The sequence below is a fragment of the Lissotriton helveticus genome, chromosome 7, assembly GCF_964261635.1.
Source record: "Lissotriton helveticus chromosome 7, aLisHel1.1, whole genome shotgun sequence".
Lineage (NCBI taxonomy): Eukaryota > Metazoa > Chordata > Amphibia > Caudata > Salamandridae > Lissotriton > Lissotriton helveticus.
The window spans coordinates 694985699-695010227 of record NC_136068.1 but is presented as its reverse complement, the minus strand read 5'-3'; the positions used below and the strand labels follow the sequence as shown (position 1 = coordinate 695010227).

At 43.7% G+C, this 24529-nt stretch overlaps 1 protein-coding gene across 2 annotated transcripts in view; it reads right to left on the bottom strand.

Annotated features, from left to right (window-relative positions):
* The window catches only part of CPEB4 (cytoplasmic polyadenylation element binding protein 4), a 253854-nt gene that overhangs the window by 126647 nt on the left and 102678 nt on the right, over nt 1–24529 (bottom strand). For both annotated transcript variants that reach the window (XM_078653023.1, XM_078653024.1), the window contains exon 3: nt 9796–9846. In XM_078653023.1, coding sequence (XP_078509149.1) covers nt 9796–9846 — 51 coding nt within the window. The remainder of the gene's footprint in view (nt 1–9795; nt 9847–24529) is intronic.

The following is a 24529-nucleotide window of genomic DNA, read 5'->3' as shown; positions in this document are numbered from 1 at the left end:
GGGTCACTTCTAACGGGAGTAGCCTTTGCTACAACTGAAAATTACCCTATCATGATGAAAACCACTCCACATCCAACTGCCTAAACCCTGATGCAGTAACAATCCAAAAAACAGCTACCTTTACTTCACTTGGTAACTGCATCTTTGGTTTTGACCCTGCTCAGCGTTCTGCTGCCTTTGAATATGTTCGCCACATACAAGAGAAATAGCACTTAAATAGATACCAATCTATTTAAAACCTTCTGTGCACTAGTAAGCATCACAGAAATATAGTAACCAGACTACCTTAGTACAAAAATATAAATAGCAGCACCACCTATTTCATAACCACCAGCTAAGATGGCAGTCTGCAAGAGAGAACAAGCATTTGCAATGCAATAGGTCTGGCATTAACAAGAGTTTAAGCTATTGGTAATGCAATAGCTTAAACGATCAAATGCGAGACCTATTGCATTGCAAATATTTAGTTTTTTTTTTTACTATCGCACATGCTCATGAAGGGCGTGTCGTACATTAAAGTGAAACCGCGACATTGGGGGCTTTCACAAAAAAAAGCATTTGTTTGTCAAGTGACAAACAGATGTTTTTTGGGGGTAAAAGTGCCCATGCCATACTTTCACTTTAATGTCGGCCACGTACCTTTCTTTAGAAGCGGTGTGTGTAAAGATAGGGGAGCAGCCTCTATAAATGTGAAAGCGTCGCATGGGAGCTAGTAAAAAAATTAAGTAGAGGACCACGCTGCTAAAATAAATAAACAGCGGCCGCTATAATTAAAGCGGACCACCATTAGAAAACATGAAAAAAATAAAAGCGGGCGACTTTCTGCGAGGTAGCTGGTGGAATTGGAGAAGAGCATTAAATAAAATAGTGCTCAGCAACTTATAAAGCAGACCATGTAACAACGCCAGTAAAAAGTCCAGTCGTTATGGGAGGTAACAAATGCAGACAAGTAGGGACTAACCAGCCTAATAATGAATCTGAAGCCAGCGTTTACGAAGGACAATGACGCAAGCCAATTACAAATATGGGCGGGGTTTCTATTCCATACTCCACTACTGCATGCCTCGCAGCAGCACATGTGCTGCAAGGCTCGACCTAAAAAACTGCAGAAAGCAAAGAACCTGCACAATCAGATTTCCTAATCACTCTGGACAAGTGCCAGTATGCAGCACTGACACTGCTTTACCGCTTTGCAGGCTATTACTTTTGACTACACCATGCAGATGAAGACAAAGAGGTGATAATAATTTTAGGTAACGCCTAAGATTGGATTCCATCTTTCTTAAAAGAAAATGCATTAAATCGATCAGAATTGGTTCAGCTGAATTCTCCATTACAAACAAGTCTTATAATGTGCTTGAGAATTGTCCCAGATTGTCTTTAATAGTCAACATCTACTGTGCCAACTACACTGCCAAATGCATTGCAACGACAGCCACTCTGCCTGGAATGTGAAACATGGAAGCAGGCCACACTACTCATGGTATGAACCAGATTATTGCTCTATGATGGAAAACACTCCACGTCCCAATGACAACAAAACAGGAGTCCTGGCAGCTGGTGGGCGACGAGGAATATAAGAAACTATTCAATTGCCACAGCAGAGCAGCCACCTCAGATATTGGCCTCCATAAAGCTTACATTTGTTAATTTACCAGCAAGCCCTTTCTCACCCCGACCCCAATGGATGTGTGTCATCGTATTTAGTCTAATGCTACCAAGAACGGGTCGTAGTGACCTAAAAATAATATTTAACTACAAGTGGCTTGTAGATCATAAGCCTTCCACACTGGTGGAATATATGCTATTAATGATTATTTCATTTAACTGAAATACAGGCAGGATGTTTGGCTGCATCGTTATGGTCGGTAATAAGAAATAGCATGGGGACACAGAGGGACACAAACGGACACACACACATGCACACAACCCGATCCCACATATTCCAGGTGTTAACTGTAACGTGGTAAGCTATAATGGATGAATTTCAGCAACCTCCCCACTTTCTTTTGTTTTCACTACTTGGGCTCTGTTCATTTGCTTGCTTGCTGACATTCTAAGCCATACAATTCAACATTGCTGTTGTGCTTGCTAACCCTAAAATCTAATCATTCACACTTTTAGGTCAGACCCCTTTCTAGAAATTCAATTCCTATGCATTTACATCACTGACAAGTGTTCATTATAGGTCTCTCGTACAAAGTAAATTCACATTATAAAACCTTGCAAAGCACTGACTTATTTTGGTGCTATAAAATGAAACACTACTACTTCTAAGTGCGTGGACTGAAAGATGGACTTTGAAATGTTTGTTCATCAGTCTTTCACTTGTTTGAAGGTTCTCACCGGTACAATTTCATACACTTTAGGTAGAACAAAAGCATAACAGCAGAAGGTATTCCAAAGGAGAGCATCATTCAGCTACATAAAAGGAGGGGGTTGTGTCTCGCTAAGCTGTTCAAGAATCGCACCATTGTTTCCTTAGGTCATGAAACCTGATGAAGAGCCAGGCAATCCTTGTGCGAAATACAAGAAAATTGAAGAAGAAAACTGTACAAATACATCCAACTTCTGTAGACGGCATCCCAGTGACCTAGCAAGTCCAATTCTCACAATGGGAAAGTATCCAAGGCAAGAATAATTTCAAAAGCTTAATCTTGTCCATACTAGGTGTACATCAATCAATGTTTGAAAGCAGAGCTGCTAATGTTACTATCATAATGGCCAAAATCCTATGTGCATTATCACACACTGTACAGTGCACCAGCCACCACACATACGGTATCCTGGCTGGTTTTCTGTACGAAGGAGATAACAGCACCCTGGCAAGTTATTGGGAGGGGGAAGTCTATCTTCAAGGGTTATAAGAATCACAGGTGGTAACTAATTTCCTGTAACTGAAAATGGGTAGTGCACAAGACTAGGAAACAAATGCAGTCCTTGTGAAATGAATGCGAACAACTGAAAAGGACAACCCTGCAATTAATGTATTGGCAGGTATAATTACTCCTGGGTGCCACAGGCTACTCCTAGGTCATTAAATAAGATGACACCTACAGAAATAATGGGATAAGGAGATGGTGTAACATAGCATTAGTGAATCAGTGGTTATGAACATATTTCAGTTGCTGAGGTGGTGCAAAACGCATGTGACAGACAGAACACTAGTAGAAGCATGAGAAAATAGAACACCGGGGTCACCTTCTAGTTTTGGTCACCTATCTTGAAACAAATCCCTTTTTAGGTCCGGATGGGACAATGGGTATTCTATTTCAGTCATTGGCTAACTTTATTGTGTGTGATCGCACACTGCTCTTTCTTAATGAGCACTTCCGCACATAAGGAGTATGAATAAATAGTTCTGGAGGTAGGACCAGAGGAGGTACAGTTAAGTCAGACTTTGCATAGGATAGGCATTTTTTTGTTCTCTTAATAACTTTGGTGCCATTTGACCAATCTGCATGAAACCTCCCAAAAAACATTCAGCCAAGAAATAGGGGAATTGGGGTGTGGAGGGAAAAACATTAATTTCCCATTTTAAATTCTCATAGCAAAGTTTTCTCTCTGATACAGAAAAACAGCTGAATAGAATTAAAACAAATTTGGCAAAATGCTCAAACTTTGAGAACATGTGCATTTCATGATTTGGTGTAAATCCATTCAGTAGTTTGAGAAATTAGCTTCTAATAAGCTCACTGGGTGGGCATTAAGTGGTTAACCACCATAAAACGCTAGTGATATCTGAACCATTTGTGACCAGATACGTTCTGAATTATCAGTTTAAAACGGGATTGGTCAGTCCTGAATGGCTGGCCACATGAACAATCACACTCATGGTCATTGTCCCTGCACCCTGAAAGTGAATGAAGAAACATAAGGGGTGTTGGTGGGAAACCCATGACCCCCATGGGCATGTGGGAGTGGGGTCCAAGAAGGACCCCTCTTGATTGGCTGGCAAAAAAGAGACACGTTGTGGCAGCCATTACAGGACTAAGGTCATTGTCCCAATTGAAATGCATTTTAGTGAAAGTCTGCTTTTGAGGGTCACAAAAAAGGAACACACAAGAAGGGTAGTAACAGAATTTAATCAGTGTGAATCATTGGTTGTGACAACATACTCATTTTAGAAATTGTCATGTGTTGTAAGTTTAAGTCTGTGAAACATACTGATCCTATGCTGCGATTTGCAGAATCTTGTGAGAGAGAAACATGTTCTCATGATTTTGACAGAGGTCAGAGGAGGTGCTTCAGAAGCTAAAATGAGAACACATTTTCTGCAAGTTCACAATACCTTCCTCAGCCATGTGAGAACAAAGTCTGATGTTTTTGATGAAGTGTACAGCAACAGCAGTTTGTCATGTCACTCAAGTGTTCTACTGCAGCTTCACCAAAGTGTTCTAAAGAATAGGCAGAGTGCAAACAGTCCATATTTATGATAAGTATAAAACGTGTGGCACACCTGAACGCCATCTTGATGGAATAAAAGCACCGAAAATGAAAGCATTTCATTCAGAAATGTAAGAAAGTAAGTGGTTAATTTCATCATAGAAATTATGGTTAGTGCTCCTGAAAGCTAAAACTAGGACACACATTTTCTATATTCTTAAATATATTACTCATCAATGTCAGAAAAAAAGTTTAGCATGTTGAGTGAATCATGCACTTCCAACACCAAAAGAAGCCCATCAGTGAATTCCCCAGTGTTATACTGCCGTTTCACCACAGTGTTTGAATGAATATCTAGAGCGCTAACATCTTGATGGCATCAAAGCTGTAAAATTGAAAGCTCTTCCTACAGAGTATTCTGCAGTAAATAGATATGAGGGGGGTTCGTTTTGTTAAGAAAATGTTGGTCAGGGTTCTAGAAAGAGATGTGGCCCAACAGCTAGATCTGTCGACTTTGGAACTGGAGAACAAGGCTAGAGTCCAGGGAATGGCTCAACATCCTGTGATGCTGGGTATTCACTTTAACTACCTTTGCCTAAAAAAGAAAAAAAATATGTGACCATGTGTAATGTAATCTGACGCTCATGTAAAGAACTCCGATGGCTTTGGGCCAGTATGCCAGTTAACTCCCTAGTGACCAACTGTAGTTTCAACACGGAGTTCTTCTAAAAAAAAAATTAAAAAAAAAAAAAAAAAAAAAACACCTACAGTGCTAGCATTTTGTGTTCAAAGTGAAGCACCACTAAACGTAATTGTGTGTTGAATTGAAAGCCATTCCTAAAGAGCAGGCTGATTTAGATGTTAAGCCAAGTATGACACCAGAAGCTAAAATGTGTGGAGAGGTATGGGTATTTGGAGGCATTATGTATTTTTAAATGGGCAAAACATATTTAAAGAAGCAGGTGTTTAAATAAGTACAGCATACCCTTTCCACATCTGTTAACTCATCCTACCCATCTTTTCAGTCACTTAGCAGCTTCCTAATTTTAAAATAGTAAAAAATTTTAGTACACAAACTTTGTGCACGCCGATGGCTGGGAACCCGCAGAGGGATGTCTGTGGACCATTGGGCACAGGCCCAGTGTTAAACCCCAACAGCATACAGCCAGAAGATGTGCGCAACAGAGTTTGGCCAACAGGAGAGTGTTGGGTGCAGAGCCTGGCATCGAGGCCCAAACCTGTACCTAACTCACACTGTGCACATCCTTTTGTCAAGCGCAGCCCAGGCGGGTGCCAGCGGGGGAGCTGGTAACAGGGCCTGACAGTAAGTCAAGGTCATGTGCAGAAGGAGAGGGTGCTGGGACAATTTAGAGTATGATAAAAAAACACAACATAGTATTACACTGAAACAAAAGTTAAAAGCTGAAGTATTTCAGCGTTTTCTAAAAAACATTTTAACGTTCGTTCTGGTCTCATTTCAACAGCCAAAGTATCACTATAACCTGGTTTGTCCTGTGACAATACATATTCACTAAACTTTCCCAAAAAGTGCTACCTTTTGACTAATTTGTGCATGGAACATTTCTCAAAAGGCAAAATCTACAAGCATTTGGTGGGCACTAGGGCACCCATTCTTAAGAGTGCGGGCCCGGCACATGGTGTCCACTGGGCAAAAAGAGACTCAGGTAGAGGGACCACATAACCTAACCTCCCCTTTAATTTTAGTAGTGTGCCTGGGGGACGGGGTACCCTAGGGTATAATACGGCTGGGGAGGGGGGCCATGAGGCCTCCTCTCCTGTTTAAAAAACAAAGATGCCCAGACGTGGGTCCCTTGCTTGCTGTGCCTGATGAAACCGGTGCCCGGATGCTGGTTTCTGGTCCAGGGAGGACTAAGCTTGGCAGTTCGGGCTGGACTGCTCCCAAGAGGAGCAGGGTCAAGACTAATTTGCATATGGCTGGGTCCAAACTGGGGTGGAATAGTGAGCAAAAGAACAATGGATTTAAACCAGATTTCTTGACTGGGGTGAATGTTTGATTCATTCAGCATTCCATCCATCATTTGTTGCTGCATCACTTTTCGCCCTTAGTGAGAGATGGGTATGCCCAGACGTGGATCCCTTGATCACTTTGCCACTGGATTCAAGCTAGTCTGGCTGAAGAGGGGTGTTACCCAAAAACTGGTCACAGGATGCAGGTTTCCAGTCCAGGGAGGACCCAGCTAAAGTTCGGGCTAGACTGTTTCCATGAGGAACGGAGTCAAGACTGATTTGCAAATGACTGGGTCCAAACTGGGGTGGCATAGTAAGCAAAAGAAGGATGGATTTATCACAGATCCCTAGACTGGGGGTGAATGTTTGATTCACTCAGCATTCCATCCATCATTTGTTGCCGCATTACGATAGTACCAAGGTGGCACTCGGGATAATACTTTAAACGACGCCAAGAAGGGAGATACAGGTCGACATTAATAGAAGTATGTGGGTTGTTATAACTACTGGATGTATATTGCTTGATTTTACAATATGGAGGTAGTGCAAATATATCTCATGGAAGGGATATTACGATTGTTCTTTATTGAGGGGTGTTATGGGGGCGACGTTGAAAATGATAGCAGTCCAGGTCAATGTCAATTGAAGGAAGTGACTTATTACGATTATTGGAGTTAAATTGAATCAGCGGATGTGTATACTATGTGGGATAGTAATGGTAATGATGGAGGGGATTTTATGCTTTTTCTTATAAGGGATTGAATGAGATGCTATACTCTAAAATGAAGGCATTGTGGAGACTTGGTGTATACTTATTCATGCTTGAACAATACATGTAAACAAAAGACAGTGAAAGATAGGAGAGACTAGTTTACACTCATTGGGTCTGTAGTTTTTTTAGAATGATTCAGAACGGTAAAAAAAGTGTGTAGTTTGTTCGGAAAATAATCGCAAAAGATTACTGTGCAAATCCATATTTAATTATCCTTGAGACAAAAAGCAGGGGCCCATGAGATTTCTCTGGGCGAGCAACATCAACACTTCAAAACAATTATGACTTCATTTTCATCCAAGCATAAAGCACGAGTTGGACTCGCTTAAAACTATTTGCTCATCTTGTACAACGGGAGCAGCTCGAAGCAGAGCTGTGGGTGCATTTACACGACGCAAGGAATGTCTAGCACCCACGAAGAAATTCAGTAACTACCAGATTTGCTCGCAGCTCACCGACTGAACTGCTTTTCCAACAAAATGGACACACTTGCAAGAATTGTTCGCCATGTTACAACGCCTAATTTTACCAAACGCAGGAATCGGAACAAAATGTCTCCTAACAATGTGCTTTGTGAACTACGAGCCAACGCTGCAGAAAATGTGAGGTAAAGCACAAGGGTATGAAAACTTTCCTGTAACCCCTTGGTCAGACACCACTATATGCATTTTGCAGATGCATGGCATAACTACCCCAAACAATACCTTGTACATTTAAAATAATTATCTTCTGGAACTGTTTTTGGCCACAAAGGTGTACAGTGCCTTGTCTTCCAAAAAAGAACGTTAGCATTTCAATACATAGCTTGTTCCAAGAAAGAAAACATCCAATCACAGTGCTATAAGTATCCTTAGAAAATGAATAGCAACACTCCAGTACCAATCCTGGTCCTTTATAAATGACTGGGGACAATTGGTAAATCCAACATGTGCCTGCCCCACTGCACGACCTACCTTCTCACTTCAGCCCTCATTTTTCAACATGGAAAACCAACACAAACTAGTAGCAATTACCGAGCCAGAGACAGACGTACATGTTGGAAATTAATGCATCTTGTGAAAAGGGAGAACCAGAATTAAGTGCGCTACGTTTCCTTATCCTTACATTTGGCTTCCTTCAGTTCTGAGTCTGTATAAGCATATTATCATCAACAATCCCCAATGGTGGCAGTTATAAGCAATAAGCAAACAGGTGATGAACGTTGACAGAAAGCACAAACTTCGGTTTGCAATTAGAGGGAGATGCCTACAGAATACAAGTGCAACGATCACACAGTAAGTAGTCTTGCAGCCCTAAGAAATCCTCCTAATGCGTCAAGGAAGCGCCCAATACTTAGCGGGAGAGAATCCGGAACTTTTAACTATAGTCTGCTATTGTAATAAACTCTACCTCAAACTGCTGTGTACAGTGTCTCAACTTGGCTGTTTTGTGGCAAATGCACAAAACATTTAGCTTGCTTTCAAACATTAGTTACTTACTCCAAAAGTAACGAGTGGACGTTCCTTAAAAAAACCTAGATACAAATATGAAATCCAGAAAAATAGCCAAGATGAGGGATATAAAACAATCAATTTAAAATGGATGCACTGGAATGATTTTTGCTAGCATAAATAGTGCAGGAGTATCATCAAACTGCTACTCTCAATCAACTTAAAATCGCAGAGTGGACCTGGCATTCAGATATGAAACGTGTCCTTTCCTATGTATATGGACGTCTAACAGTTAGATGGTTGAAGCTAGAGGGATGGGTGGGTACAAGTAGATCGGAAGTCTAAGTAAACAAATAGCTCTTTTCTGAAGCAGAAAGAACCTGGAGTCAACTGGATGGATTTGCTGAAGTAACAGCTACTTGGAAAGCAGCCTTTTGGGGAATCCTGTAAATCAAGAAACATCGATTTACAAGAATCCTCACTTCAAAGAGTAATTGCCAACATGGCCAAAACAATGATGAGATTGCACCAAGAACTTGGCTTGTTTGTTGCAGGTACCCTACCGTTAAAAATCTGTCCCACAGTGTAGCTTGACCACAGCATCCGACACAGGTAAGAATTTGTGACAACTGTTCCGGCTAGTATGGATGTTGATATTTACCCTATATCTGGTTGAATATATGTATTAGTGATGAGGTTTTCAAAGCTAAGTAACATAACCGGAGTAATCAACGTGCTTTGAGCAGTATTTCTTTGGCAGAAGATACTTATCTTTCACATACGTCTCTAAAAATCTTCTTTCATGCCATTCCTGGATATTTTTGTTCTGGCATTTTCAGTCTCGAGGTCACATTTTCACAGGGTGCATTCACAAATATACTACACAAATATCTTTATTCAACATTTGTCCTAGACATTAATACTATTAAAGCAATTTTATATCTCATAGAAGTACATAAACAGACTTGAATGAAACACGAAACCGGTGAGTTGCAAAGGAGCGCGTTCAGCAGCCTCATAGTTTGGACAAGAAATTCTATTTTCTGTGTCAAAGAGAATGCTCTAAAACACTACACGACCCAACTTAAAAGGCGAAAGGAGACACATACCAGGACATCGTATTACATAGGATAAATGTGGCACAAGGCACCCTCTGGCACGTTTCATTTAGAGTAAAAAAAATGTTAAATATCCAAGTATATCAAAAACAGCACTTACCAGTAACTGGAAGAGGGTTGTCAGACCCAGGATGAGAGTAGTTTAGGCGACCTGAAAAAGAAAAAAAGGATTTTATTAAAAGCACAAGCATAGTGTACATTCTCTAATCTCCTGAAGATGATGTCAAGTTGCATACAAGTACAAATTGATTTATCAAGACTATAAAATCTATATCACTGAAAATAAAATCAACAATCTAGTGCTGGGACACCATGATATACCTAAAAAAACAACTGATATTTTTAATAAGAAAAGATCAACCACTAATGGCAGATTAGGTACAAGCAGCGATACTGCAATGCTCTTCAATTGAGGTACAAATTACACCAGAGTTGAATACATTTTGCAGCAAAGGATATGCAGTTTAGACCACAAGGTAAGGTACAATGCAAGGCATTTTATCTGATTAAATAAAGCAAGTTCTGTAAGATTAGCTGGCTATTTTGACACTAACAGGTCTATCAAAAAAGGGATCAGATGCTATATGGTTAAAAAAAATGAACACAACACATTCAATAAATCCTTTTCAAAAGTCTTCTCGCCTCCAATGAATGATTTTTTGAAGCATGGAATGAAAGGATAGCCATTTTATTTACACTGCCCTTTCCACCTCATTTAGTAATCGTTTGTGTAGAGTATATAAAAAAGGTGCACACAGTAGCAAACACGGCGAAATGTGCACAACTTTTTATTTTTTACGTTTGTTTCTATCTTTTATTCTGCGTTTCCCAGTTATGCATTTAGCCTGTGTTGACATCACAGCACATATAAAAGCCCTTTGTTTCATTAAGAAACGTCTGGAGAACGGTATTGTACATTCAATATTATTTTCGTATCTCACCGCACTATCAGAATTTAAGACTGCACCTTAAAAGACCAGAAGCAAAATGCTTCGAATTCTTCCGGCGCTTTAAGTTCCCTCTTCAAATAACTATTTCATAACAGAGCATTTGACCTAAACAAGAATTGCCTGAACAGTTTAACATAACATTTTCATGACCAAGAGCAATTCGTTCTTTCCTGCCTTGTTTGAATAAAAAACATGCTTTTTGGAAAAACTGTGCAGCAAATGCTGGATCACGTGATAAGTGTGACACCCACTAAATGCTGCAGTGACATAATTTAATAATCGAATAATTTCAGTGGCTGGAGTACAAGTGTAAAGAGAAACTGAACGCAACTAATTATTAGGTTTCCACAATCTGAAGAAAGGAGATTTCTGTAGCAGGAAACAGTGCAGCCTCAATTCTGAAGTAGATCAGGAAACACACAGCCTCAAACATTTGGGTAACCATATTTAAGACACTGTTGAGTCATTATAGCGAGAGCACAGAAAGGTATGAGAATGAGGAAGATGTTGCTGTTTGCACTTAATTAGCCATCAGTGAGCACTACACAGTTGCAAAGGCACATCCTTTGTGAATGATGTGACTGCCTCGCCGTTTCATTCAGTTGAAATTACTTCATAGTCTACGATCATGTGTGGACAGGTAGGAAAAGTGGCTTTCCATAATTAAAAAAAAAAACAAAATACACCTGAAAAATGCAAACAAGAACATGAGAATATCAATAAGCATACAAGGTAGAAGCGGGTTAGTAGTTTGTGCAGTGACCGTACAACAGAAGCCATGTCTGATGTACAGACACAATCAGCCCCACTGACCATAGAGGCTACTTCTAAATGCATCAACGAACATGGTCACAAGTCGTAAAGACAAAAATTGTATATTGCACCTCAAAAACGTAACAACGTCATGTTCATCAATGTGCCGAAGACTCCTGTCTACAGCTCTAGAATCAGTGACAAGAAAGGGGGCGTGTACAACTGTAGGAATTTGTGAAGGTACTTTGAAGAGTGCTGCTGCCAAGGATATTTATGGTAGAACAGTACAAGAAAATGCAGGTTCAGAATCCGATGCAAACAATTGATAATTTGCAGATAGGTTGCATAGTATTTGACTTGTGAGGTATTTCTTTTATAAATGAAATTGCATGTTTTTCAAATGTGCCCAGCAAGTGAAAAGGGGTTCTTCTGTCAGCAGTAGGTAATCTGAAAATAAACACCAACCCACCTCTGCATCAATCATCCTTTTGGTTAAAGATCAGCATTTAACAATGTCAGTGTGTCAAAACTGACCTTTTAGGTCTCGCTGAGCCAATGCACTTGCTCATTGCTCCGGCGAGAATTATGTAGGGGCTCCAGGAACGCCTGGCAGAGGGCTTTGGAATGCGGATTATGGCCAGTGCATGTGCGCCGGGCGCGCGCTCGCCATTTGCTCCCCTGCCCCCCATCAGACTTGAAAGCAAGCCGCTCACACACCACCATTTGTCTGAGCCTCGACATCAGACTTCAAAGGAAGCCACTCATTCGCCCCCCCCCCCTCCCCCCATCAGACTTCAAAGGAATGCACTCCCGAACTTGCTGGCCTCGCTCTCGTGAGCCTTTATTTACTTGTTTCCTATTTCTCCTCAATCCCTTCTAAGTTCTTCCTACTCGGTCTTCACTTCCCCCGCTCTCTCTTGCTTCCTTTCCCCACCTTTCCTCCTAACATTCCATGTTGTGCTGTTTATGTTATGTTGTTATATTATAAAACGTTATGTAATTTTGTGACACACTTGTATGTAATGTTGATTTGTACAGCGCTGCCAGTATTTCTGCTCCTACACAATGTTTGCTCCTGTTCCCTCTCTCACCTTCCGCTCAATCACCCCTCTCTTTTTTCCATATGTCCTCTGCCTACTTTCTCCATCTTCTCCGTTCTCTCCCTTGCACATTTATTTTCAGTCCGTCACTCACTCCTTTCATCTCCTCGCATCTAGCCTCATTCCTTCCTCCTTATTTATTTTCGTCTTTCTCATCCCACTTTTCTGCTCTTCGACTCTCCTTTCTCACTTAATCTTGCAGTTCCTCTCGGTTTATTTCCTCGGCGCTCTCATGCCGCAGTCCTTCTTTGCGGTCATTCCTTGCATGGACTACCCACATAGCCTCTCCTTGCTTTCCCTCATCTGTTACTCCACTGCTTTTCTGCTGTCTTTCATTCTATTTCCAGCTGTTTTGTCTGTCCCTGTCCTTTGTCTTTTGCGGCGCCCCGCCTGTTCACTCCTTTCTATCTCCTCGTAATGTTACCTCTCTCTGATTTTTTGTCTCCTCTGCGATCCATCAGTTCTTCCCAGCTGTCTCCTCCCCCCTGTCTTCTACAGGTATGTCTCTCCCTTCTTCTCCGTCCACCCCTTCTGTCTCCTACAGGGCTGCACTCTCCCAGCTCTGGGTCCGTAGCTGAGCTCCATTCCTTCTCTGCAGTCTTTATTCTCTCTACCGCCCACCTTGCCTCTCGTCCTCTCCCCCTCTTTCTGGTGTGCTCCACTCTGTCTTCCCTTCTCTCTCCTACGGATCTGTTCTCTCCCAGCTCTCTGTTCTTTGAGGTGATTTTACTCCCTCCCTGTTGTCTTCCTGTTTCTCTCTCCCTTATATTGTCTTTCCCTGCTCTCTTTCCTCTGTTGTGCTCTGCACCTCCTCTGTTGTCTTTCCTTCTCTTTATCCTCTTCACCTAAAGAGAGCATGCGCTGTCAGCGAAAACAATTATCCTAAAAAGGGAGCTTAGAGCCCACCCATTACTTACCTTTATTTACCATTGTTAGACTCCCACGTCATTCTTGCTTCTTTGCTTACCATTCGTCAGCTGCTCCTCCTGGCACCCTCAAATCCCCTCACCCTCACATCACCTCACATCCCCTCACACACCCGTTCACCCTCACACACCCGTTCACCCTCACACACCCGTTCACCCTCACACACCCGTTCACACTCGCACCCCCTCTCACACTCGCACCCCCTCACCCCCACACCCCCTCACCCCCTCACCCCCACACCCCCTCACCCCCACACCCCCTCACTCCCACACCCCCTCACTCCCACACCCCCTCACCCCCACACCCCCTCACCCCCACACCCCCTCACCCCCACACCCTCTCACCCCCACACCCTCTCACCCCCACACCCTCTCACCCCCACACCTTCACATCCCCTCACTCACCCGCACACCCCTTCAATCACCCGCACACCCCCTCACTCACACACCCTCTCACTCACCCACACACCCTCTCACTCACCCACACACCCTCACTCACCCATACACCCTCTCACTCACCCATACACCCTCTCACTCACCCGCACACCCTCTCACTCACCCGCACACCCTCTCTCACCCGCACACCCCCTCACCCACAAACCCTTCAATCACCCGCACACCCCTTCACCCGCACACCCCTTCACCCGCACACACCCCTCACCCGCACACCCCCTCACCTGCACACCCCCACACACTCCCCCACCCCCTCACTCACCCTCCCTCACCCCTACACCACTCACCCCCTCACACCCCCTCACCCTCACACACTCAAACCCCCTCACCCTCACCCCCCCACCCGCACATCACGCACCCTCACACACACCCTCACACACACACCCCCTCACACACACACCCCCTCACACACTCACACCCCCTCACACACTCACACCCCCTCACACAGCCTCACCCTCACACACTCACACCCCCTCACACAGCCTCACCCTCACACACCCTCACCCTCACACACCCTCACCCGCACACACCCTCACTCACCCTCCCTCATCCGCACACCCCCTCACTCACCCTCATTCACTCACATTCACACTCTCTCACCCTCACACCCCCCACCCTCCCTCACCCTCACCCTCACACCCCCCACCCTCCCTCACCCTCACCCTCACACCCCCCACCCTCCCTCACCCTCACCCTCACACCCCCCACCCTCCCTCACCCTCACCCTCCCGACACCCCCTCACCCTCACACCCCCGCACACCCCCTCACCCACCCTCACACCCCCTCACCCCCCTTCACCCCCCCTCACCCGTTCACCCTCACACACCCGTTCACCCCCACACACCCGTTCACCCCCACACACCCGTTCACCCCCACACACCCGTTCACCCCCACACACCCGTTCACCCCCACACACCCGTTCACCCTCACACACCCGTTCACCCTCACACACCCGTTCACCCTCACACACCCGTTCACCCTCACACACCCGTTCACCCTCACACACCCGTTCACCCTCACACACCCGTTCACCCTCACACACCCGTTCACCCTCACACACCCGTTCACCCTCACACACCCGTTCACCCTCACACACCCGTTCACCCTCACACACCCGTTCACCCTCACACACCCGTTCACCCTCACACACCCGTTCACCCTCACACACCCGTTCACCCTCACACACCCGTTCACCCTCACACACCCGTTCACCCTCACACACCCGTTCACCCTCACACACCCGTTCACCCTCACACCCGTTCACCCTCACACACCCGTTCACCCTCACACACCCGTTCACCCTCACACACCCGTTCACCCTCACACACCCGTTCACCCTCACACACCCGTTCACCCTCACACACCCGTTCACCCTCACACACCCGTTCACCCTCACACACCCGTTCACCCTCACACACCCGTTCACCCTCACACACCCGTTCACCCTCACACACCCGTTCACCCTCACACACCCGTTCACCCTCACACACCCGTTCACCCTCACCCTCACACCCCCTCTCACCCTGCCCACCATCACCCTCACACCCCCTCTCACCCTGCCCACCCTCACCCTCAAACCCCCTCACCCTCACATCCCCTCACTCACCCGCACACCCCTTCAATCACCCGCACACCCCCTCACTCACCCGCACACCCCCTCACTCACCCGCACACCCTCTCCCTCACCCGCACACCCTCTTCCTCTCCCGCAAACCCTTCAATCACCCGCAAACCCTTCAATCACCCGCAAACCCTTCAATCACCCGCACACCCCTTCACCCGCACACCCCTTCACCCGCACACCCCTTCACCCGCACACCCCTTCACCTGCACACCCCTTCACCCGCACACCCCTTCACCCGCACACCCCTTCACCTGCACACCCCTTCACCCGCACACCCCTTCACCCGCACACCCCTCACCTGCACACCCCCGCACACCCCCACACCCCCCTCACCCTCACACCCACTCACCCTCACCCCCCCACCCGCACACCACGCACCCTCACACCCCCTCACACACAAACATCCCCTCACACACTCATACCCCCTCACACACTCATACCCCCTCACACACTCATACCCCCTCACACACTTACACTCGCACCCCCTCACACACCCTCAACCTCACACCCCCTCACCCGCACACACCCTCACTCACCCTCTCTAATCCGCACACCCCCCACTCACCCGCCCTCACCCGCACACACCCTCCCTCACCGTCACATACACACACCCTCTGACACGCACACACCCTCACCCTCAAAACCCCCCACCCTCACACCCCCTCACACACACCCTCACTCACTCACCCTCATTCACTCACCCTCACACCCCCTCACCCTCACACACCCTCACCCCTCACACACCCTCACCCCCTCACCCTCGCACCCCCTCACCCCCTCACACTCACAAACTCTCTCACAAACTCACACACAAACACACACAAACACACACACACAAACTCACACACACACACACTCTCCAGCATAGCATAACAAAAAACAAAACATAGCATACATAACAAAACATTGCAAAGCATAGCAAAACATAGCATAATAAAACACAACAAAACATAGCATAACAAAGCATAGCATAGCAAAACACAACAAAACAAAGCATAGGATAGCAAAACTAAACAAAGCATAACATAACAAAACAAAGCATAACATAACAAAACAAAGCATAGGATAACAAAACAGCTTAACAAAACAACATAGCATAACAAAACATAGCAAAACACAACAAAACGTAGCATAGCAAAATCATACATATAATAGCATAGCAAAACAGCATACCAAACACAACAAAACATAGCATAACAAAACATAGCATAGCAAAACAAAGCATAGCATAATAAAACACAACAAAACAGCATAGCATAACAAAGCATAGCATAGCAAAACATAGCATAACAAAACACAGCATAGCATAACAAATCAAAGCATAGGATAGCAAAACATAGCATAACAAAACAAAACATAGGATAGCAAAACAAAGTATAGCATACAGCATCACTCCGCACCACCACAGCATCACTCAGGGGCACCACAACATCACTATGCGCTACCACATTATCACTGAACGCCACAGCATCACTCGTTCGCCATCACATCAATCAGCGCTACCACAGCATCAATCTGTGCAACCATTCAACAACACCTGGTTCAAATATGTTCTCTCAATGTTTCAAGCTTTATTACAAATGTAACAAAAAGATGTTAATATTTCACTTCTGTTCTTGGATTTTCGTTACAATAAAATACACTGAACATAATCTTCACAAAAGTTATTTACAAAACTTTAATCTATTGCCATTATAAATTACAATAACTTTTAAGTATTAATTATTGAAAAAAATTAAAAGCCATTGTTATTTGTAATATCAATACATGTAAGTCACGTAATTACAACACATATTGCATTACAAATGCTATAGGTGTCACATTTAAGTTATAACTATTGGCATTGTAAATAACAAAGCTATTAATTTCGCTATTTTCAAAAACAAAACAAATAAAAAATATGTCATTTACAACACCAATAACTCAAACTTTCCTAATGCGAGACCTATTGCATTGCAAATGCTTGTTTGATGTCACCTCCACATGCATTTCAATAGAAACTAAAAGGAGCATAAGCCATTTGCAATGAAGGGATCCAAGTTAAAACCTATGAATGATGCATTCCATGAGCAATGCTATTCATAAACTCTAGAAATGTAGTTAAGGGCCAGAGCAATGTACTGTACGTGCAAAACACTGCTTTCCCGCTGAGAAACAATATAGGACAAAACTAAAATTAGTTTCATACTGACATAATGAGCTTCCATCACAGCAGTGGTGGCCAGTCTTTGTAATGTTGAGACTACTGAAACTAAGACACTCGACTCAAAATGGACTCTACAGGGAGGACCACACCAGTATTTCTTGCTAGGCTAGTAGACAGACTGGCAGATAAGTGCAGCCTACTAATTTCCTCAGTTAATTCATGCGCAGCTGCGACAGTACAAACACCCTTTAAAAGTCGTCACTCCGTTTAAATGTAGTCACTGTTAAAACTGACACTTAAGCAACTGCTGTCATCAAGGGATCCCAGAGTCCCGGGATGAAGTTTCTTGTGGATATTTTTTCTATTGAATTCTACTCTCTTTGGAGGTGAGTGCCATTATGGGTTCATTTTAACCCACTCTATGTTTTACAGCAATCCCAGACAAGAGAATCTGGGAGCGATAAGCATGGAACTATAGATAAAAACGATATGTCAGAAAAAGCTGTTGAAATTGACAAATGGCACTCAATCAGGGACATACCTTTGGTCACCTGCTTTTTCCAGCAAATAGTTTTTGCACTCCAGATCACAGAACCAAGAGATTAGAGCTTTAATTCCTACTGTAAAGCTCAACGGAAATTATTCAATTCTGATGATCAAACCTATTCACCTCCACGAGACAGGATCAATATTGTGTCCACTCAACTTTGAACATTTATATAAATATGTTATATAACATTTCTAAGTGCTCGCCGTAAACTCCTTAAACGCTAGTAGTATCACCAAACATCATTCTCATTAGAATGGGAAAGTAAACATTGTACAGACAAAAGAATAACCTACATTATACGTATATAAAGTGTAATTAAGTAAGAAGATATAACAAGTAAATGAAATTAAAAACGTGTAAAAGAGAATAAATGGGGCTCTGAACAAATTGGAAGAATCAATGAATGTTAAGGTTACTTGATTTTTATATAGCGCTAATCACCGACGGGTCTCTAAGCGCTTTTGAGAGAGTTGCCAGAGATCGTGAAATGGGTGCATGGCTGCACAGTGAGGCACGTTTACGCAGTGTTCAGGGCCTCCATGAACAGGAATGTTTTAAGTTGTTTCCTGAATGGCAGCAGAGCCGATTCCTTGCGCAAGTAGTCTGGCAATTGTTTCCAAAGTTGCGGAACCAGGACGGAAAAGGCTCTGCCCCCTTTGGATGCGGTGTTGCTTCCTGGAGTAGCCAGGCGGCAGGCTTCTGAAGACCGCAGCATAAGGACCGGAACACAGTTCTTCAGGCGTTCCTTAATATAGGCCGGGGCTTTGCCATAGATCGCTTTATGGGAAATGCAGAGACCACTGAATTTAGCTCTTTGCTTGATGGGGAGCCAGTACAATTTGCACAACAGAGTGGAAGCGCGGGATCGTCTTGGCAGCCTGAAAATCGATCTGGCTGCATCGTTCAGAACCACCTGTAATTTATTCATAAGCTTTTGAGGAAAGTCGATATATAAGGCATTGCCTTAATCTAGTCTGGAGACAATTGTGGCCGATTCGATCGTTTGTAGGGAGGCAGTTGAGAGGAGGGAAACAAGTTTCCGTAGCGGTCTCATGATCCCTGTACAAGTACCGGCCACTGCGGTGACTTGGTTAGCCATGGAGAGCTCTGAGTCGATTTTAATGCTTAGGCTTTTTACAGCGTGGGCTGGTGCTGGGGTAGCACCCAGCTCCTGGGGCCAAAAACAATCGCTCCAGTGGTTGTCTTTCGTAGGGATCACAAGAACCTGTTTTATCAGGGTTGATTTTCAATGCATTGGTGGTCATCCAGTTTACTATGAATCTAAGGATGTTTTGCGTCACATCCTGGGCATAGGGGGAATTGTCGATCCAGAGGATGAGCTGGGTGTCATCCGCATAGTTGAAATCACGGCAGTCCATGTGAGCTAGGGCTGTTACCAGAGGCTGTAAATAGATGTTGAACAAGACCGGGAACAATACGGAGCCTTGAGGGAACCCGCAGGTAAGGATACCTCTATCTGATACCCGCTCTCCTAACTGGATCCTTTGAGACCACTCTGTCAGGAAGGATTCTAGCCACTGATGTGCCGTACCATGAATACCTAGGGCCGTTAATCGATCCAGCAGCCGGGAGTGGCTGACCGTATCGAACGCAGCTGATAGGTCTAATAGAATCAGGGCGCTCGGTTTTTTGTTGTCGGCCATCATTCTGAGGTCATCAAGAAAGGAAAGCATCACCAGTTCCGCGCTATGATGGGCTCTAAATCCTGCTTGTCGCAACTGGAGGAGTTTGTGTTCCTCCAGGAAGGATGAAAGTGTTTTGAGAACATGTTGTTCTATCACTTTTAACAGGAAAGGGAGCTGGGAAATAGGCCTATAGTTCTGGAGAATAGCAGCATCTGCTCCTCTTTTTTTTTTTTTTTTAGGAGGAGGGTGACTCTAGCCTCCTTCAGGTTGGAGGGTAGGTGGCCGGTCTCCAAGGAATTGCTCAGCAATGAACCTAGTGATCCTTATTTTTAAGTCACCTTTAATTTAGGGAGAAAAAAAAACTTTAAACATGGCTTCTTTCCTGCCTCACTAATTGGTCTCAGAAAAGGGAATAACCGATATGAATCTGTCTATTGATTTAGCACACATAAGACTGTAGTGGCAGTTGGACACTAAATTAAGGTGATTTACTATTATAGTCTGCAAGCCTTGAATGCTATTTAGATATTGGACAGTTACATTTACTATCTAGCATGACTGTGAAATGGAGAAAGGAATGTTTTTAACTTGGGTTGCGTATCAACCAGGCTCTTATGAAACACATGACCATAAAATCTAGGAGGATTAGTAAATAATTCATCAATTCTTCCTTCTCATCCACCAAAAAACCCACTTATATTTGAGAAGGCCTTGAGTTTTCCATGTGTGGATCTTGTTTGCTAAAAACAAGATCCATATAAAATGCGAATTAAAATTCAGCTTTTCTTTACTCTCAATTCCTTTGTCATTTCCTGCAAGGCTTCACTGAGTGCCAAGATATGTGTTCAATATTTTGAGGTTTAAAATCTTTCTCTGTGTTTTGATTTTCAAGAAACAGTGTAAAGCACAACAAATCCGTGTTTGTGATACAACCATGGAGTCTTTTTTAGCCCAACTAACTTGGCATTAATGTACCAAGTGGCAGGTAGGGATGGGAAAAGATCAAATATTTTGGAAATGCCATACATGAAGGGGTCACTGATGTTACAAGAGAGCAGGGAGGGGGCATTCAAATCGCAAGACAATTGGACACCGGAATGTGGAAGGAAGGGTGAGACAATTAGGGAGAGGATTCTAATGTTGCAAGACAATGAGAAAGTGAAGTCAGTTATGTCATATCCAATCTTGGCGCTGGTGTCAGAAGGTGTCTTAAAGTACACCGGACACTTAGGGCCTTATTAGGACTACAGCGGTCCATCTGACCGCAGTAGCCACAGTAGCTGTGAGGGCACCGCAGCTCTGACCGCCCCATTACAGCTTGGGTGGTTGAACCGCATTGCCACCACCACAACTGCCAGGGATCAGTTACCTGGCGGTGTTGCGGTGGTCTTAAAGCTACAATATGCTTGGTGGGGCTGCTGAGTCCCCGCAAAGCATCTAATGAGTTAACTCACCACCACATTTTTCATGGAGGTACCCTGCAGGAACTGCCTTTGACACTCCCATTGCAGTGTCTTATTGAAAGGCACCGCCAAAGAACTGCCCACCAGAGACTTTAAAAGTAGTACTCTGGCGGGCTGTTTTTCATGGCTTTGGTGGTCTCGGAGCGGGGCACCATGACTTCACCCCGCTCCGAGACCATCAAAGTCATAATAAGGCCATTAGCTTGTATGCCCAAAAACAGAACCATGGTATAGAATATAATTGGAACAAAAGTTCTGAGGGTCTCATTTCAACCAAGGTGTATTTCATGTATGTACTCTGATAAATCAATTCATATGTGTTGTGAATTAAAAACACGGCCTTTTCATATGCAAAAGATAGCAGAAATTAAGCAGTAAATGGGCACTTTCATGAGAGAAGACGTGGGTACCAATGTCACCAGATATCCGTGTAATGGTTATATATGCAAAGCATGTTTATTTGTAATTAGTCATGAAGTTGACAAAGGGATATGAGGCTATGATGCAAAAAAATGGAAAACAAAAATGATACGAGCGAAAGAAGGCTGGATGCTGTGGTGCTCGAAGTGGGCTGGAAAGGCAAGTGTGTTTTGGTATGGCATGTCGATGGAACAAAGTCGCTGTGACCATAAGAGAAGATACTATTTCATGTTTAAAATTTTGAAAACGTGGCTTGGGTTCTCACAGTGAAGGCAATCAGAAGCATGACAATGTTTTAGTTAATCTGGGTTGAGTGTGAACAGTTTATTTGCTAAAAAAGCCATTCATCTTTGCGTCTTGTTCTCAAAACCCAAAGCAGACGAAATATGTTAAGACCATCAAATATAGGCCATTGTTTTTTTAAAGCAAGACATTTTGCATTACTCCAATTAAGAGGCTTTGTAATGTTTATTTAAAATAGTTGTCTTAAAACCTTGAACGATGGACAGAAAGACACAATAACATTTAAAACAAGACAACGAATTTAACGTACCTAACTGAAATTACAGGCTACATACAAGTTTACAATCAATTCAGAAGGTGTGTTTGGAGTAGCCAACTGATCGCATGCCTCCAATAAAGCTCTTCCTTTCACCCACGTGCTTTAAAACATCACAAAATTGATCAGCTGTGTCAAGAGAGCCACACCGAGTTCAAAAAAATCTGGGAAGAGGAAAGCAGGTGCCCCAAAATGGTGTTTTCTTTACATCATTTACTGATTCAAATGAAGCCAACAAACAAAACATAACCGGCTAAAGAACATACAGTATTTAGTATCTACACAGTACACAGAGGATGATTCGCCTTGCACGGCTGTCTTTGCTTCAATATCTGATATTCAGGGCGAACAAGTGCATCACGTTCTAGGTAAATAATTGAAAATCAGGTATTGATTATGGTCATAAAACCTCTAATTATTAAGATGCGCATACTCATTTTGAGACGACAGACATAAAACAGGTTCGAACACCAAGAGCCAGCTCAATTATTTGGACAAAATAAGTTTCCATGTACGATGTTAACATGCTGTGGCGTCACTAGGGAGGTGCGGGGGGTGCGGACCGCACCGGGTGACACCAAACATGGGGTGACACCAATCTGTCTGGTTACGCTTTGTAACGCAGCTCTGCAACCTCGCCTTTGCTCTGCAAGCGCACCTGCTTACAAAATACTGCAGCGCACACCACGCACGCACCACCTACTACCCTAGTGGTAGTGGTGATGCGATGCGCGGCGGCGGCGTACCCAGTTTGTGGGTCCCAGGGCCGTCAATCTTACAGCGCTACCAATGACGGCCCTGGGACCAGCCCCTGCGCAGAGCTCTCTGACGCACGGCACCACTAGGCACTGAGACTCAGCGGAAACAGTCTCGGCAGAGGAGTGCTGCTGAGCGATTTGCAGAACGCCTAGGGGCCCAGCCACCACTACTAAGGAGTCTAAAGTCTAGAAAAGGTAAAGCAGTTGTCCTCCCCACCATTTAAAACACAGTTAATAACATGCACAAAAATAAAGTGTTGAAAGTCAGAGAGAGGGGTGGGTGAGTTAATAAATATTGATACTATGCGTCATCCAAAACATTGAGTCTGGCCTCTTAACAGGAACACATCACTAAAGAAACTAGGAAACCTGCAGCTCCATGAACAAGGCTTCAAAAGATGCAACTACCTCTTGCCAAAGGAAATCCGATGACCACACAATATCAATCACTTTTCAATAGTGCCAGAAATATAGTTTCGATTACTTCGAGCTACTACCTTCATTATCAGCACCTACTTCAGCATACAGGAGACTTCAGAATTTTGCTGATGATCACAATGGCTGCCATCTTTGTTCTGATCAGATGACCTATTCTAGCAGTAAGTAGTAATATTCGTTTATTAGTCAATAAAACCATAAACATTATTAAAGCTACACAGTTAAAGTAACAATAAATAAAAATTCAGAGAAGAATAATCAATTACATGCAGTCAATATGCACGAGTACAATTTGGCTCGTTCTTTTTTTATTTGATTTGGTCAGTAGCCTGAAAGCGAAAGCAAATAGAATTAGCTATCTAGCATCCCATAGCGACCTGCACTAACACAGAAATGGCAGAGGCCTAAGAAATATACAAAATTATGGAGAAAGGGCAGAAATGCTAATATTTGAGACGTGAAACTGACAGAAGCCTAGGTAATATGCAAATTAGCGCAAAACATGCTACAGCGCTAATGTTAATCATAAGAACAGTTGGGGGAAGTTGGGCTGATATCCAACGTGGTGGGACAGGGGACCAACAAAGTTGCATAGTTCCTAGCAGCCCGACATAATATAAGTAGATTTCATGAGTTCTCATCAGGTGCCTTCTTTACCGTTCGTCTTGACCCCCGCCAGTCTGTGGATCTGCTTTGGCAAGGGATTTAAAGATGTGCAAGAGCTGTACCAATCAGATGTTAAGCACTGAATTCATTGGACATATTAACTCAATTAGAGCTGACCCACAGCCCTCATAAATAAGTCTTTGGGTAGGGACAGTAAAATACTAACAGCAGCGTGGGGGGCATGATGCTCCAAGAGGCATAAATGTTTCCAAGAATATTTTAGACTGAGAATACAGAATTTTGAAACGAGTAAAAGATTAAAATTCTACATTTGTATATATTTACCAACAAGTAAGTAACCATTGTGGGTTTGCCAAAAGAAAGTCAAAAATATTATCACAAATACTAAATTACTTAAGATAAACCGTGACAAATTAGGAA